The 17,641-nt window shown below is 40.1% G+C and overlaps 1 protein-coding gene across 1 annotated transcript; it reads right to left on the bottom strand.

The window, feature by feature from the left end:
- Positions 1-3,956: 3,956 nt before the first annotated feature.
- On the bottom strand, positions 3,957-5,159 carry LOC110485776 (small integral membrane protein 26-like). Its single transcript, XM_090195859.1, has 2 exons — positions 4,949-5,159; positions 3,957-4,621 (listed from the first exon to the last, which is right to left on the bottom strand). The coding sequence occupies exons 1-2, from the start codon at positions 5,070-5,072 to the stop codon at positions 4,443-4,445; spliced, it is 303 nt and encodes a 100-aa protein (XP_090051985.1). The 5' UTR covers positions 5,073-5,159; the 3' UTR covers positions 3,957-4,442.
- Between the last annotated feature and the right edge of the window lie 12,482 nt (positions 5,160-17,641).

Here is a 17,641-nt window from a genome sequence, read left to right on the forward strand (position 1 = left end):
AAATCTGGTATATTACCAGTATCAAATCAAATATATATAAGGCAAAGTTGACCTCCTTTCAAACAGTGCCTTATTTACTATTTTCTTGCAGACAGTATAATGTATCCTTTTATACAGTTCAAGTCGGAAGTTTACATACACTTAGGTTGGAGTCATTAAAACTCGCTTTTCAACCACTCCACACATTTATTGTTAACAAACTATAGTTTTGGCAAGTCGGTTAGGACATCTACCTTGTGCATGACACAAGTAATTTTTACAACAATTGTTTAGACAGATTATTTCACTTATAATTCACTGTATCACAATTCCAGTGGGTCAGAAGTTTACATACACTAAGATGACTGTGCCTTCAAACAACTTGGAAAATTCCAGAAAATGATGGAATGGCTTTAGACGCTTCTGATAGGCTAATTGACATAATTTGAGTCAATTGGAGGTGTATCTGTGTATGTATTTTGGAGGTGTATCTGTGGATGTTGTTATAATCTCCACCCGACACAGCCAGAAGAGGACTGGCCACCCCACATAGCCTGGTTCCTCTCTAGGTTTCTTCCTAGGTTTTGGCCTTTCTAGGGAGTTTTTCCTAGCCACCGTGCTTCTACACCTGCAATCTCCTCTGGTCTGATGAAACAAAAATAGAACTTTGGCCATAATGACCATTGTTATGTTTGGAGGAAAAAGGGGGATGCTTGCAAGCCAAAGAACACCCTCCCAACCGTGAAGCACGGGGGTGGCAGCAACATGTTGTGGGGGTGCTTTGCTGCAGGAGGGGCTGGTGCATCTCACAAAATAGATGGCAACATGAGGCAGGAAAATTAGGTTTTAAGTAAAAGCTTGGTCGCAAATGGGTCTTCCAAATGGACAATGACCTCAAGCATACTTCCAAAGTTGTGGCAAAATGGCTTAAGGACAACAAAGTTAAGGTATTGGAGTGGCCATCACAAAGCCCTGACCTCAATCCCATTGAAAATTTGTGGGCAGAACTGAAAAAGCGTGTGCGAGCAAGGAGGCCTACAAACCTGACTCAGTTACACCAGTTCTGTCAGGAGGAATGGGACAAAATTCACTTATTGTGGAAGGCTACCCGAAACGTTTGACCCAAGTTAAACAATTTAAAGGGAACATTACCAAATACTAATTGAGTGTATGTAAACTTCTGACCCACTGGGAATGTGATGAATGAAATAATTCTCTCTACTATTATTCTGACATTTCACATTCTTAAAATAAAGTGGTGATCCTACTGACCTAAGACAGGTAATTTTTTACTTGGATTAAATGTCAGGAATTGTGAGAAACTGAGTTTAAATGTATTTGGCTACGGTGTATGTAAACTTCCGACTTCAACTGTACATATCAGTGGGTAACTGGTACATTGGAAGGGTGAGTTGTTGTTGTTAAACCATTAGGGCTGTTTGCATTTCAAATTAGGGAGGTGTTAAACAATGGAAGTGTTAATGAATTTACCTGAACAAAAGCAGAGCACCACTCACAGACCCGATACCTGTATTTTGGTTACAGGGTCTGTGAAAATACAGGAATCATGACCAGGTCTTCAGGTGGCTTTTAATTTGCCATGTTATTTTACCCCTTTCAGATATACAAAAAAAGCTGGTACAAAAAAAGCATGTATGGGAAATTAGTGTGATTTTGGTCTGTGTATGAAAGGGATATACAGTCAGGACCGACATTATTGGCATAAAATAAGACTGTATAAAATAAATAACACAAATACTGAGCTAGTGTATATTGTATGCTCAAGTTTTAAAAATAATTTTATACTAGTACAATTGAGAACTATTTTGTTTAAAATTAACAAGTAATAAAATAAAAGACTGAGGTCAAAATGGCACCCTTGTTTTCAATACTCCAGCACCCTCTTCTTGCGAGGATAATGACACTAAGCCTATTTCCATGTAATCTGACCATACACCACCTGGAGTTTGATAAACAGCATTAGCACTTGGATTGGAACCGGTGCTATGGTCAGATGACATGAAAATAGACCTCTTTGGCCACGCACACCAGTGGTGGTGTTGGCATTGAAACATGGAAACGGATGCAGAAAAGTAACTCAGAACTAGTGTTAAATATGGTGGTGGATCTTTGATGTTATGGGGTTATTTTGGTTCCACTGGTCTAGAGGCACTTGTTAATGTCAACGGTATCATGAACTTTACCAAGTACCAGGACATTTTAGCCAAAAACCTGGTTGCCTCTGTCAGGAGGCTGAAACTTGGCCACAAATGGATCTTCCAGCAAGACAATATCACCAAGCACACACAAGGATATCAAGGATTTGGAAATATTTTGTATGGAGGAATGGTAAAAGATCCCTCCCAAAGTGTTCTCCAATCTTTATTAATCAGCCTTTAACCTTGATCAGGGATTAAAAAATAGTAGTAGTAGTTACTTGGTGGTAGGGCTCAATAAGCATCTGCTTTATCCAGTGCTTCATTTGTAAATCAGGAGGTGCTGGAACACAAAGCGAGCGCTAGTGCAGGGTGACCTGGGGGGGATCTGAGGTACCGCTGTGGTGATACTGATGGCTTCTCTGGAACGGATGGCTTCTATGGTTGTGGGTAGATGGAGTTCAGCTACGGACAGAAGTGACTTTACGTAGCAGGCTAGGAGAACTAACGCAGCAGGTTAGGAGAAATAACGCAGCAAGTAAGGGGACTAACGCAGCAGGTAAGGAGAACTAATGCAGCAGGCTAGGAGAACTAACGCAGCAGGTAAGGAGAACTAACGCAGCAGGTTAGGAGAACTAACGCAGCAGGCTAGGAGAACTAACGCAGGTTAGGAGAACTAATGCAGCAGGCTAGGAGAACTAACGCAGCAGGTAAGGATAACTAACATAGCAGGTAAGGAGAACTAACACAGCAGGTAAGGATAACTAACATAGCCGGTAAGGAGAACTAATGCAGCAGGTAAGGATAACTAACATAGCAGACTAGGAGAACTAACGCAGCAGGTTAGGAAAAATAACGCAGCAAGTGAGGGGAACTAACGCAGCAGGCTAGGAGAACTAACACAGCAGGTAAGGAGAACTAACACAGCAGGTAAGGAGAACTAACGCAGCAGGCAAGGAGAACTAACGCAGCAGGCAAGGAGAACTAACACAGCAGGTAAGGAGAACTAACACAGCAGGTAAGGAGAACTAACGCAGCAGGCGGGTTAGCTAAAATGCTAGTGACAACTAAAAGGCGCTGTACTCCATTTAGCCACAACCGTAGAAGCCATCAGTTCAGAGAAAGCCTCAATAACACCGGAATGCATGGGGTGAAAAACATTTTACCATAATAAAGCATTGCAAGGATCTATCATCACATTTGAGTAGCGGGATAGTGTAGACACTGCTTCGTGCTCGGGTTAGTTTTATAGTCAGATGAAAAATTGATGAAGGCTTTTATATATTTCAAAATGGTTTAGGGACGGGAACAATCACAATGGGAATTTAAAACCAATTACATGAGAACCAACATTTTGTTTTGTATCAAGATTGCAATTGGTCACTGAATCCATACATGGCTGTTTTGAAAATGCATTTCTATTTATTTTTCTAAAGCCTCCAACATTTTACCTTCTGTAAAACCCATCCAATCAATCGTTAAGAAATAGACAGAGAAGAGCTGACTGAGCTAAAGGTAGAGAGACACGTTGATTTTATCCAGTCATTTTTTTTTCAATTAGAGGTCGTTTAAAAAAAATCAACTTTCACTACCCTCCAAGAGTTGTTGAATTCCCTCTTCACATCATAACATTTTCAACTGTCAAATATTTTACTGCTAACAGTTGCCTCCAATTAAAAAGTGGTGAGTGGTACTGGTACTCCCCCAATTGTATCATCCAGACACAATCCACAGGTCATAACAGGCTAATGTGTAGAGGACATCCTCAGATAAATGGATATTACATTACCGTGATCAACACAGACGACAGCAAACATTTAATTAGCAGTTGCACTTCATTTTCAAATTAAGTTTATTTGACAGAAGTTTTATTGATTTATCTTGAAGTGCTGAAATTCATGCATAGGCCAGCTGTCAGACACTCTGCTAGTTGTATAAAAGTTATGCTCCTACTTCAGATGTTTGCAAAAATCTGATTGGACTGAATGTAATACAGCAGCAATGCACAGGACAGGTTATCACTGCCATATCTAGAAGTTCAACAGCCAGATGTTGTCTACACTTTGCATTGAGTGTAGGTAAAGAATGTTTCTAGGTTAGCAGAGGGGTTCTCGAACAGAGGGATACTGTGGTATTTCAATTCATTGTACAAGTGACAAATAATTTCAGTCAGTGTATTTTACACAGAGATATATTCAATGTACAATTTACAGTGTTAATTCCTAAGTATTTTGCTACACACATCACAAATGTGGTAGCCTAGGCAGGCAATGGCATCAGTTTCTTACAGCTTTCACTTTTTCACCATTACTTTGTATTGTCTTGGCTGTCAGCCGATGCAGAGTCCCGACTGAGCGAGCTGACAAAATTGTAGACCCTTGTAGAATAAGGAACAAAGTTTTCCTTGTAGACGATGGTGGTTTTCATGTGTGCACTCTGGATAGTCAATTCTCTAGGATTTGGAGGTTGTTCCTCCTTCTCTTTGACTGCAAGATGATAAGATGAAGAAACACATAATTTTCTAAACACGCAATTTTGTAATTTAATAAAAGGTAACGTTACATTTGTGCTGAATGCTGATATAAGTCTACCTTGAGCTCATCAACAATAACAAGGTCAAGGACATGTAATATTGTCAACCTTTGGAAGCACTTCCATTAGAAATCATTAGCAGTTTTGTCCAATAACAGTCCATAATATAATGTGATATGTAGCTATGGTATTGATATTTAGATAAATAGCTACCTAGAGAGGCTGTGACTGCTAGCTAGTTAGCTAACGTTAGCTGAGCTGCTGTGACGCGAGTAGCCTACCATTCTTTTCTTCATTGCGCCCCATGTACTGATAATATCCGTATGTGCCGAGCATTGTCCATATTCCGAAAGCATACAGCATAGACACCCGTACATTCCACTTTATTACTTCTTTTACGTGCATGTTTTCATTTTTTTTGGAGCTTGACTGTATATGTATCGTAAATCACAAGGACGCAGCCATGTTGGATTAATCCGGGGAAAAAACGAGTTGGACGATAACTTCCGGGGGTAAAATAAATAAATAGATAACATAAATAAAGAATGTAAATGTAAAACAGTAACTTAACTAAATAAAAAAAACGTTTAAAATCCAAAGGGAGTTTGGAACTTGGTAGTGAGTGTTGCAACTGAGGACAGACAATTTTTACGAGCTTGGTGCTTAAGCAACTTGTAAAGTTCTGGTTTAAATGAAACAGACAGAATTCCCAGCTCACAATAGTCAAATCAAAGTTTATTCACGAGAGCTCTGCCATTCATATACAAAGACGTTCCTTTTATACCATGCTTCTTACTTACGCACACACATGCACACTAACATCAGGAGAGCTATCTTCTCCTTCAGAATTCTCACCACAGTTTATCACTACCCAGCTGACAGTTCCAGTCCACCCCCCCCCCCCCCCAGATAAGGGAAACCTGGAGGGGTACTCCCTGTCCTATCGTTCTTTCTCAGAGTTATAGCCGGGTAGGTCCAAACACAGTTTAATTGTTCTAGGTGTTTTCTTAGGCACACACACATTCCTCTCTCTCCCAGTCTAACCTTGTCGGACTTATGTTTAATCTTTTTAATTACTCCTTATCCATGCTGCATAACCTCTAATACCTAACGGTTAAGTTTCCGGGTAGAATTATTTACCCTTATAAATTATTTTATCAGTTTCACAGTGGGACCCACACAAATCGGAGATCATCTGTTCACCTACTCTGCGACTCACAAAGACACAAAGGTTGGAACCAAAATCTCAAATTTGGACTCATCAGACCAAAAGACAGATTTCCACAGGTCTAATATCCATTGCTCATGTTTCTTGGCCCAGGCAAGTCTCTTCTTATTATTGGTGTCCTTTAGTAGTGATTTCTTTGCAGCAATTCGATGTGTCTGTTACTTGAACTCTGTGAAGCATTTATTGGGGCTGCAATTTCTGAGGCAGGTAAATCTAATGAACTTTTACTCTGCAGCAGAGGTAACTGCCAGTTTCATCATAGTGCTTGATGGTTTTTGCAACTGCACTTAAGGAAACTTTAAAAGTTCTTGAAATTTTCCGGATTGACTGACCTTTATGTCTTAAGTAATGAAGGACTGTCATTTCTCTTTGCTTATTTAAGCTGTTTTTGCCATAATATGGACTTGGTCTTCTATCAAATAGGACTATCTTCTGTATACCACCCCTACCTTGTCACAACTGATTGGCTCAAATGCATTAAGAAGGAAAGAAATTCCACAAATTAATTTTTAACAAGGCAGACCAGTTAATTGAAATGCATTCCAGGTGACTCCCTCATGCAGCTGGTTGAGAGAATGTCAAAAGTGTGCAAAGCTGTCAAGGCAACGGGGTGGCTACTTTGAATGAATCTCAAATACAAAATACATTTTGATTTGTTTAACACTTTTTTGGTTACTACATGATTCCATATGTATTATTTCATAGTTATGATGTCTTCATCATTATTCTACAATGTAGAAAATAGTAAAAATAAAGAAAAAGCCTTGGATGAGTAGGTGCTTTCGACAAGTACTCTATACATTGAGTGTACAAAACATTAGGAACACCTGCTCTTTCCATGACATAGTTGAATCAAGGTGAAAGCTATGATTCCTTATTGATGTCACTTGTTAAATCCACTTCAATCCGTGTAGATGAAGGGGAGGAGACAGGTTAAATAAGGATTTTAAAGTCTTGAGACAATTGAGACATAGATTGTTTTTGTGTGCCATTCAGAGGGCGAATGGGCAAGTCAATATATTTGAGTGCCTTTGAACGGGGTATGGTAGTAGGTGCCATTCGCACCTGTTTGTGCCAAGAACTGCAACGCTGCTGGGTTTTTCACTCTCATCAGTTTCCTGTGTGTATGAAGAATGGTCCACCACCCAAAGGACATCAAGCCAACTGGACACAACTGTGGGAGGCATTGGAGTCAACATGTTCCAGCATCCCTGTGGAACACTTTCGACACCTTGTAGAGTCCATGCTCCGACAAATTGAGCCTGTTCTGAGTGCCACTCATTGTTAGGAACGTGTTCCTACTGTTTTGTCCACTCAGTGTAGTTAGGTTAGTAGAGATAGGCCTGCCTGCTCCTCAGGGACATGCTATAAGGTTCACCCTTGCATGGTTGTGTCTGTGGAGGTTGTAACATTCAGGCTAATGTCACAATGACTGCATGGTAAGATACTAGAGCATCTCAAAGGTAAGCTGCCTGCTACTACTCTCTGACACAACCGTACATCCCTGTCTGTGGTGCATTGCCGTTTTCAGGATCTTGTACCCAATGTGTTACAAGGTGTGACTTAACCAGTCAGTCTTTTCTTGAGGCACTGCAGAACAAAAACGGACTAAGACTATGCGTTGCTTCAGTTTATAGTCCACTTCTGTAAGGCTTGACCCATACAACCACATAACAGAGAAGGAACTTCACAATGCTGCATTACTTTGAAATGTTTAGAAGAAGCCTATAGCCCTAATCTGAAAACACATATTTATCTTGTGAATGGTAAAAGACGATTCATATAAATAAATAAATAACCAAAAAATATATAGCCAAATTAATGCTGTAGGACTTAGGGCACTGTACAGGACAGGTGTTCAGTGGGACCTAGTTTCAACATCACCCAGAGACCAAATGACTAACCATAGTGCATTGTGGGAGAAGATTCATATCAGTCCTACTAAGGCTATCCTAAGGCATATAGTATTCGACGCTATTAAAATCCGTGATTCATCAAAGAAGTCATCAGAATATGTAACCCCTTACGTTACCTTCATACATACACAATCAGTTACGTACCATATAGCTTGGATTGAACCACAAAGTACATTAAAAATGTTTGTGAAAATAATTTCCTTCTCGGAGGACTAACTATTATATTCTACTGTTTGTTTTTTTTTTTTAAAGGACTACAAGTATGATGAGGACCTGGCACTGTCACTTTCTGACCTTTATTTCCTTTGTTTTGTCGTTATTTAGTATGGTCAGGGCGTGAGTTGGGGTGGGCAGTCTATGTTTGTTTTTCTATGATTTTGGGATTTCTATGTTTCGGCCTAGTTTGGTTCTCAATCATTGGCAGGTGCCGTTAGTCTCTGATTGAGAATCATAGTTAGGTAGCCTGGGTTTCACTGTTTGTTGGTGGGTGTTTTTTTCCGTGTCTGTGTTTGTTCGCCACACGGTACTGTTTCGGTTTTGTTCACTTTATTGTTTTGTATTCATTGAGTGTTCAGTTTATGTTTTATTAAACGATATGGACACTTACCACGCTGCGCATTGGTCCTCCGATCCTTCTCGCGAAAACCTTTACAGGCACAAAGCTACATGCATTTCTTAAGATACACGCAACATGTGGGTACAATATGTATTATCTCTCAGGCTTTTCCCAAACATTGTTAACAACCACATGCCTTCAGAAGCAGCCAGGGGAACAGAGTCATATGTGATTCATAGGCTACAACCCACTGTTTGTTTGGGAAGGAATATATTTAGACCTTGGCATATGCACTAATTCAACACCATTAAGCATTATTTGACTATTGCCATGCAATTCATAAGATTACCCAAAGCAATGCATTTTTCCTGTCTGGAAATGCAGTGTTTGAAGATCACCTTTGCCAGCCAAAGTAATACTGCTGAGTGATGTTGGCACCATACTTCACGCAATGTTTTCAACCGTCTCCAATCATCTCTCTGGTGCTATGAGGTGACAATTATAAGCCCACTCCAAATCTGGGGACTCCTTAGTAGGTGACAGTTATAAGCCCACTCTAAATCTGGGGACTCCTTAGTAGGTGACAGTTATAAGCCCACTCTAAATCTGGGGACTCCTTAGTAGCCCCCAGATTTGGAGTGGGCTTATAACTGTCACCTGCTTTGCACCAGAGAGATGATGGGAGACGGTTGAAAACATTGTGGCATGTCTCAGAATTGATGTACTATATGTCTTTTTCTGTTGGGTGACCTAACTGTTACACCCACTCCCATGTTTAAAACTAGTATTCAACTACATATCTACTATTTGTATCCTTCTATGCACATAGAATATGCATCCCAAATGGCACCCTATTCCCGATATAGTGCACTACGCCTGACCACAACCCTGGTCAAAAGTAGTGCACTGTAGGGAATAGTCTGCCATTTGGGTTACAGACATAGACACTCTTTATCCACTCTCTATATTGTAATAGCAGCGAGTAGTGGGTTTAAATCCACCGTCCATGCCTGCCTAGACTTGAACATGCCATTCTGATTTTTCTTTGCCTTTAGGTTAAGAGTTTGGGATTTTTAATACCGTCACTAAATGCACGCTAGGCCTGGGCTATGAGTTAAAACATAGTAAATCTTCATATTACGGGTGCTGAAGTGACAGCTCCGTTTAGCCCAACCAGGCTAACAGGTCAAGAGAACTCTGCCAGCCATCCAACTGTCATGTACACTCCCAACTGTCACCATCTTCACGCGCACCAGCGCTTATTGACACTCACCTGGACTCCGTCACCTCTCTGATTACCTGCCCTAGTTATGTCTCCCTTCCCCAGGCGTTATTGTTTCTGTGTCTGTGTCATGTCGGTGCGCTGTCCGTCTTTCTTGTTTTGTTCATGTTCGTTTATTTACTAAATGTATTCACTCCCTGAACTTGCTTCCCGACTCTCAGCGGACATCGTTACACCAACCTACCAACCAGTTTTTTTGTTTGTTAGAGTCAATAAAGAGGAATAACATATAGGCCTAGATAGGATTGCAAAGAATGTAGAAAAAAAAGGATTTAGGCTACTGTATATATTTTTGTAGTCCAGAGAACTCCATGAGTGTTGAATATTCAAAATGGACGCTTGTCTGTCACCTAAGAATTTGACACCCCATTTCGCTCAGGATGTTTCATTCAGACTTGTTCAGACAACGACACTGTCTTGTTGAAAGGACAAAATCGTACAAAATTCTTGGAAAGACTTGGCTAAACAACAAATGAGTCTTCTGAGAATCAAACAACTTGAGCGATAAGTGGGTTGCAGAAACAGGGTCGGAGTCAGACAGCTTTAGTGGTTTTAAACATCATGGAAATGGCTGCATTGACATGAATGTCTTGCTCTCAGCCATTTTTCTTACAGTTTGGGAAAGACAAATGCATTTTTTGTCAGTAATCCATGCACAGCCAATAACAACAGCCAAAACGTTAGAAGAAAAAACATGTGGGTGTGTACATGGTTGTATTAAAATCCTTTCACTGTAGAATCTCAAATCACTCCAACCTTTAAATATAGATTTTTGTCTAATCACTGTAAGATCCGGACACTTGACGAGGGAAAACAGTGCAAATAGTTCTTGTTTTTCTCAGCTACACTGGATATAAATAGAGGCCGTAGTGCATTCCTGGTTCAGGTGGGAGCCTAACACCATGTGGATGTAATACACTTAAACAACAGGCCTCACTGACACTCCAAAATTCAAGCATGCCAGCAAACTCTTCCGTGCAAATATATACCCTCACCTGTGTCTTAGATTCAGAAGCTTTCCCTTTAGTTCATTTGTGTGATTACATGATAGATAGCCTGATGACGAGCAAGGAAGTTATGTACCATTCACTGCCCAACCAATTTTTTTTTTTTTTAAATGGCCATTTGGATACACAGTGTGGAATTTTATGCTACTTTATGATTCCCACGTAATAAAAAAAAAAAACACCCATCACAGTAGCCTAATGCAAAGCGCACATGGACTATGAGTAGACTATTTTAAAGTTAAGTTATTTTCCTCTCTCAACTTTGCAACCTGATAGGCCTAGACAACTCACTGCCTTAGCTAGGCCTAAATAAACAAAGCCAGTCCATGTTAACATTCAGAATTATCTAGGTATGTTTTAATTGTATGTTTCACCTTTTTTAACTTCCAGGTCAAATTAAACTGCATAATAGGCCATGCAAGGCAAAATGCAAAAATGTATTTACTTCGTTGCTATAGAAAATGTAGATATCCCAAATGGACTAGAATAGCCTATGTCTCTTATTTAGAAAAACATAAATAATTACGCAAATCCCTCCATATTTTACCAACTCATGTAAAGTATTTCATCCACCCATCTACTTTTCTTTCCCCTGGGCACCACCCCCCTATCCAAACGCAGAGTCTGTCACCGGCTGAAGTTACAGCACCGTTCCAGCTGTTTTGTTCCAACGTGTTGGTACGGTAGAAGCAATGAGTCAGAAAAGACTCAAACATAAACGGGCCAGGCACACACAGCGCATGAACACCGCGGACCGTATCCATAACGCACCTGGAGATACTGCAGAAGCACATAGGATCGCTGGTGTCATCAAATCATTTTCTGTGAAAATAGAGGAGAGGGGAGAGGAAGATCATCTTTGGAAAACGGAGGTAGGCATAATGCTTTTTAAATTTTATTTTTTACAATCCAAATAGTTTTACAATCCAAATAGAGGCAGTACTAATCTATCCCCTGTTTATGTCTCACCTGTGTAGACATAATAACACATTCCTTACACATTTTGGGGAGGAATGTCATAATGTCAAATTCAAGGGCTGATTGAAATAATTGTGTTGCTGTCTGCATAGTTAAGCTCTTTGAGATATTATGCCTAATTGTTGCCAAATTATGCCTTCCGGTAATTATGCCTACCCTGAATTATAATTTCCTAATTTAATTGCAATCCCAAATCCAATGTGCCAATTAGGTAGTATAGTATTATATCGCACCATATCAAGACTGTGATGGATTCAGGGCTTAGTATGCCAGTGTTTTTTTCATATACATCAAAGAGGTAAACAGATACATCTTCAGCTGTAAGAGGTCCTCCTCTCATCACTATGTGGCTGAGGAAGGGAGAGTGTTGCAGATAGCCTGTAACTGAAGGGGTGATACACAGCTGTGAGACACGTGTGCACACAGCCTGTGGCAACTGATACTTCCTTCTCTCAACCTCAACATCTTCTTCCGCTTTTCTTGAGGGCAAAAAAACAAGTAATTGAACTATGTTTGACAGTCAATTACCACCACATACTAATGATTTAATCTGTATCTATTTGTATAGATAATCCTATTTGCCTCAAGTAATTGTGTATTAAGTGTCTGAATTGGCACCCTAGAGTAAATAGTCACTACATAGTGCACTACTTTTGACCAGGGTCCATAGGGCTCTGGATTGCCTATAGGAATAGGGCGCCATTTTGGATGCAGACATTGGCTGCTCTCGTGACCTGGTGATGCTAATTAGAGGTCATAGGTCATCTACTATGTAACATGACACCGTTGTGTACCATGTGGGGGTAGCTATAAAGCATGAATTACTTTACAAGTGGTCATATTTCATATTCAATAGTTGATATGAATTTCTGAATGACAGTGATTCAAGTAGCAGCCTATTCAGTATTTATAAAACTTCATAATTTCACATAGAATTCAGTATTCAAGTATGTGTTCAAATGATTCAAGTAATCAATAAAAAAAATCTACATGGAAATTGAGAAAATTGAGGCAGCCAATAAGGAATCCACACAGGTCTGGCCTTGTTCATGTAAGCATCCACAGCAAATGACACTGACATGTTAGAGAGAGGATTACATTTTTGTTCTTGAATAAGAAGATGAGCTTACGTTAGAATAATATACACATTATTTTCCTTTTTTTTTAATATCCATTAGCATCCGTTTGTGGCCAGTGTATTTGTACATTTTTACAGTTTTATCCTTCCTTTTATCCTTCCTAGTGTAGGCTAAATCATGGCCATGGTTCTGCCGTAGAACCTGTCCACGCTACATCCATCAGTCAATGCTATTGAAACAACCCTTCCAAGAGAAGCTGTTGTGTCAGATTACATGTTAAGTCATGTTATGCTATGTTATGCTACATGTTATGTCATGTTATGTTATTAGACAGGAGCCTTTGGCCATGACTGAAATCTTGTATCAGTGGTATAGTGAACTTAACTTCTAAATGATTTCAACACCCAGGTCTGATTTCAGTCTTTTTCCCTTTCAGTTTCACAGGAAAATCGATAGGCACCGCCAGTAAATCACTGCTCCATATAAAAAGAGCTCTCGTTTATCAGGTGAATAAAATATACAGTACACACCTTACCTTGCCCAAGGCTAGGGTCTCCGCTTAAATCAACAACACATTCTCAATCAGGGAACTTTGGAACGTTTATAGCAGAGAGAGGGAGAGTGTGAGCGTGAGAGCGAGAGAAACAGAGAGAGAGAGAGAGTACTAGTAGTAGATAATGCCAAAAATGGAGAAATAATTTGTAAAAATTCCATAAGAAATACTAATTCTGACAAATCTATCTATATATAGCGGGTCAAAAAAGTATTTAGTTAGCCACCAATTGTGCAAGTTCTCCCACTTAAAAAGATGAAAGAGGCCTGTAATTTTCATCATAGGTACACTTCACCCATGACAGACAAAATGAGAAAAAAAATCCAGAAAATCACATTGTAGGATTTTTAATGAATTTCTTTGCAAATTATGGTGGAAAATAAGTATTTGGTCAATAACAAAAGTTTATCTGAATACTTTGTTTTATACCCTTTGTTGGCAATGACAGAGGTCAAACAGTTTCTGTAAGTCCCTTGAGTAAGATTTTCACACACTGTTGCTGGTATTTTGGCCCATTCCTCCATGCAGATCTCCTACTAGAGCAGTGATGTTTTGGGGCTGTTGCTGGGCAACACGGACTTTCAACTCCCTCCAAAGATTTTCTATGGGGTTGAGATCTGGAAACTGGCTAGGCCACTCCCGGACCTTAGAAATGCTTCTTACGAAGCCACTCATTCGTTGCCCGGGCGGTGTGTTTGGGATCATTGTCATGCTGAAAGACCCAGCCACGTTTCATCTTCAATGCTCTTGCAGATGGAAGGAGGTTTTCACTCAAAATCTCACGATACGTGGCCCCATTCATTCTTTCCTTTACACGGATCAGTCGTCCTGGTCCCTTTGCAGAAAAACAGCCCCAAAGCATGATGTTTCCACCCCCATGCTTCATAGTAGGTATGGTGTTCTTTGGATGCAACTCAGCATTATTTGTCCTCCAAACACAACGAGTTGAGGTTTTACCAAAAAGTTATATTTTGGTTTCATCTGACCATATGACATTCTCCCAATCTTCTTCTGGATCATCCAAATGCTCTCTAGCAAACTTCAGACGGCGATGGACATGTACTGGCTTAAGCAGGGGGACACGTCTGGTACTGCAGGATTTGAGTCCCTGGCGGCGTAGTGTGTTACTGATGGTAGGCTTTGTTACTTTGGTCCCAGCTCTCTGCAGATCATTCACTAGGTCCCTCCGTGTGGTTCTGAGATTTTTGCTCACCGTTCTTGTGATCATTTTGACCCCACGGGGTGAGATCTTGCGTGGAGCCCCAGATCGAGGGAGATTATCAGTGGTCTTGTATGTCTTTCATTTCCTAATAATTGCTCCCACAGTTGATTTCTTCAAACCAAGCTGCATACCTATTGCAGATTCAGTCCATTTTTTTTCTCAGATTTTGTCTGTCATAGTTGAAGTGTACCTATGATGAAAATTACAGGCCTCTCTCATCTTTTTAAGTGGGAGAACTTGCACAATCGGTGGCTGACTAAATACTTTTTTGCCCCACTGTAGTTTGAAGTCCTGTTAGTTAGTTTGATATTTCCACACAGTAACTTCCTTTGCTTTTTCTGCATGCACCAGTGTGATGAATGTGATGTAAAAAGAAATACATGTTCTGTTTTGAAACAGTTAACATGGGATGGACAATCTAACGACAACCAAGATTGTAAATGCTGGTGCCAGTGGCAAGGGTGAGAAGTCACTGAATATTCTAGAGAAAATGCGTTTTATTTTGCTTTGCTGTTTTGGCTTTATAGAAGCTTGCTTTAATGTTGATACACACTGAAGTTTTGGAATGACACACACAAATACAGATTTGTGTTTTTGTAGTCGTTCTCAATGACCAAATATGATCTATAGATATCACCTATCGGCCACAACACATGATTGCAGTGTACCGTGATATTGAACCTGGTACTCTTCAAATAGATTATTACAAGTGTGTTGGCCAGGAATACATTTTAACATGAAACCTATTTCTGAATTGTCAATGTATCTTTTTTTTCATAGTTGTCAAAGAAACAGTAACCACAACAACCCGGTTGACATCACTGCCGCCAAGTGAGTTGTGTCCTTTCTGAAGGTTTTCATAATTTATACACACTACATGTACCTGTGAATATAATATCCCATAAATATGAATTTATCCTCTGTCCATCTGAACCTTGAGTTTCTATAATTCATTAAAATATATATTTTCATACTATAATTATTGGTAGTGAAGATTATTCATGATAATTTTCAGCAGTCTGGGGCCTTTTTCGATCACTTCAGAACTGCATCCTTCCTTCCTACCTTCCTTGATGTAATCACAGATCTGAATGGTTAGAATGGTGAAATAAATGGGTGTTAATCGTGCTTGCACCTACTCAATCACTCATAGACCTGTGCTTACCTCAAGGAGAAAAAAAGGAGGATACATTTCTAAAGTATTCAAACAGGACCAATGGTGTAAAGTACTTAAGTAAAAATACTTTAAAGTACTACTTAAGTAGTTTTTTGGGGGTACTTTACTTTACTGTTTATATTTTTGACTACTTTTACTTTTACTTAACTACATTCCTAAAGAAAATCATGTACTTTCTACTCCATACATTTTACCAGACACCCAAAAGTATTTGTTAAATTTTTAATGCTCAGCAGGACAGGACATTTAAAAAAAAAAATCACACCCTTATCAAGATAACATCCCTGAGAAAATGGTGATGTCTGGCTTGCTTAACAAAAGGAATTTTAAATGATTTATATTTTCACCTTAAATACTTAAGTATATTTAAAACCAAATACTTTCAGAATTTTACTCAAGTAGTATTTTACTGGGTGACGCTCACTTTTACTTGAGTAATTTTCTATTAAGGTATCTTTACTTTTACTCCAGTATGACTTTTGGGTACTTTTTCCATCATTGAACAGGACCCAAGTCCTCAGCATTGGTCTTTGACAGTACCTCATTTCTCCACAAGAGGGAATCACTAACTCTATCGTCTCCAACCAGAAGAGCGTGTCCTCGAGCAGTTCAAGTGGAGTTTCCGTTGTGGAGAGGAAGGTCATCTCTCAGAGCAGTGGTAGCAGCAGCAGTAGTTATGCCATAACATGTTAAAGACATGCTCAGACAGAGAGCCAGTGGAAAAAGTCTAAATTTAAAAAAAAATCTAGATGTCATTTTTATTTTTTTGACACAGTGTGCCAGTTTTTTTAACACCTGCTCGTTTGGAAGACAGTCAGAATACTGTAAAAGACAGTTTTTCTTGTACTGTCAATCACAGCCTAAACTATTCCAACGAAAGAGCTTAGATGCTCCTATAGAACTCCTATGGTAACTGATATATAATTCCATTACTTATAGGATTCAATAGATATATAGACAGCTAAGCTACATGAGGGGCACAGGGCAAGTGCCCCCTGAGATTTGTCCTACATAAAAAATATATATATACTTTTTTGGTGATTGCTTGTTTATTCTCTTTAATACCACCAGCCACTTGCCAATTTTAAGAAGTTGGCTTCAGCTAGCTCAGATAGGTTCCCAATTTCCCAACCTCGTAACTAGCTACCATGAAGCAATTTCAAGTTAGAGTAGCTAGCTTGTATAACTATCTTAGCTGGTATGCCTGCTGGCAAAGTTTGTAGACTTTAGAAAAGCAAACAATAACTAAATGTACTGAATAAGACTCACTCTCTCTCCACTCTGTATAAGTTCTAATCATTATTTTTCTCCTTTCCCCCTCCAGCCTCAGGTGGTCTCTCTTCGAGGAGTGGGCTGCTCTCTATTGGAGGAGGAGAGTCTACCAGTAGAGCCATCACAGGAGGCAGTAGCTCAGTGCTAGTATCCTCCTCTGCTGCAGCCGGGTCTGGGGGTGGAGCTAAGTCTGGGTACAGAGGGAGATCCGTCAGCAAATCAACCACCATTACCACTATAGAGTCCCCCTCTTTATCCTACGGTGCTTTGGGGGCCTCTGGCGCAGCTTTTCGGTCTTCAGGGGCCTCTGGGGCATCGTTTGGGGCTAGCAAAACCAGCGGCTCCCTCTCCATTTCTGGAGGGGGTCTTGTGTCAAGCTCCAGTTCCAGTTTTTTCACTGGTTCCCTTACTGGTGGTTCCAGTTCTGGTTTTGTCTCTAGTTCCAAAGGTGCAGGAGCAGGAGCAGGAGCAGGAGGAGGCAGTTTTGTCACTGGTTCCAGTTCTGGTTCTAGTTCTGGTTTTGCCTCTAGTTCTTTCTGGTACCGGAATCGGAGGAGGGGGTTCTTCTAGTGCCAAAATGTCGGCCGGCGGCTTGGGCTCTGCGACCGTTTCCACGGTTACCAGGTCCAACTACAGCTCCTCGGCAGGGGCGGGTTCAGGAGGCGTGAAGAGGGGCGGGGCACAGGGGTCTGCATCCTCTGCTG

Source organism: Oncorhynchus mykiss, chromosome 13, assembly GCF_057628025.1.
Source record: "Oncorhynchus mykiss isolate SJ-2025 chromosome 13, ASM5762802v1, whole genome shotgun sequence".
Taxonomy (NCBI): Eukaryota; Metazoa; Chordata; class Actinopteri; order Salmoniformes; family Salmonidae; genus Oncorhynchus; species Oncorhynchus mykiss.

Bases quoted from the DNA above. Each gene is read 5' to 3' on its own strand.
- LOC110485776 (XM_090195859.1), bottom strand. From the start codon at position 5,072: ATGCACGTAAAAGAAGTAATAAAGTGGAATGTACGGGTGTCTATGCTG. The intron at 4,622-4,948 runs GTAGGCTACTCG...ATCATCTTGCAG, and splicing joins GCGCAATGAAGAAAAGAATG to TCAAAGAGAAGGAGGAACAA.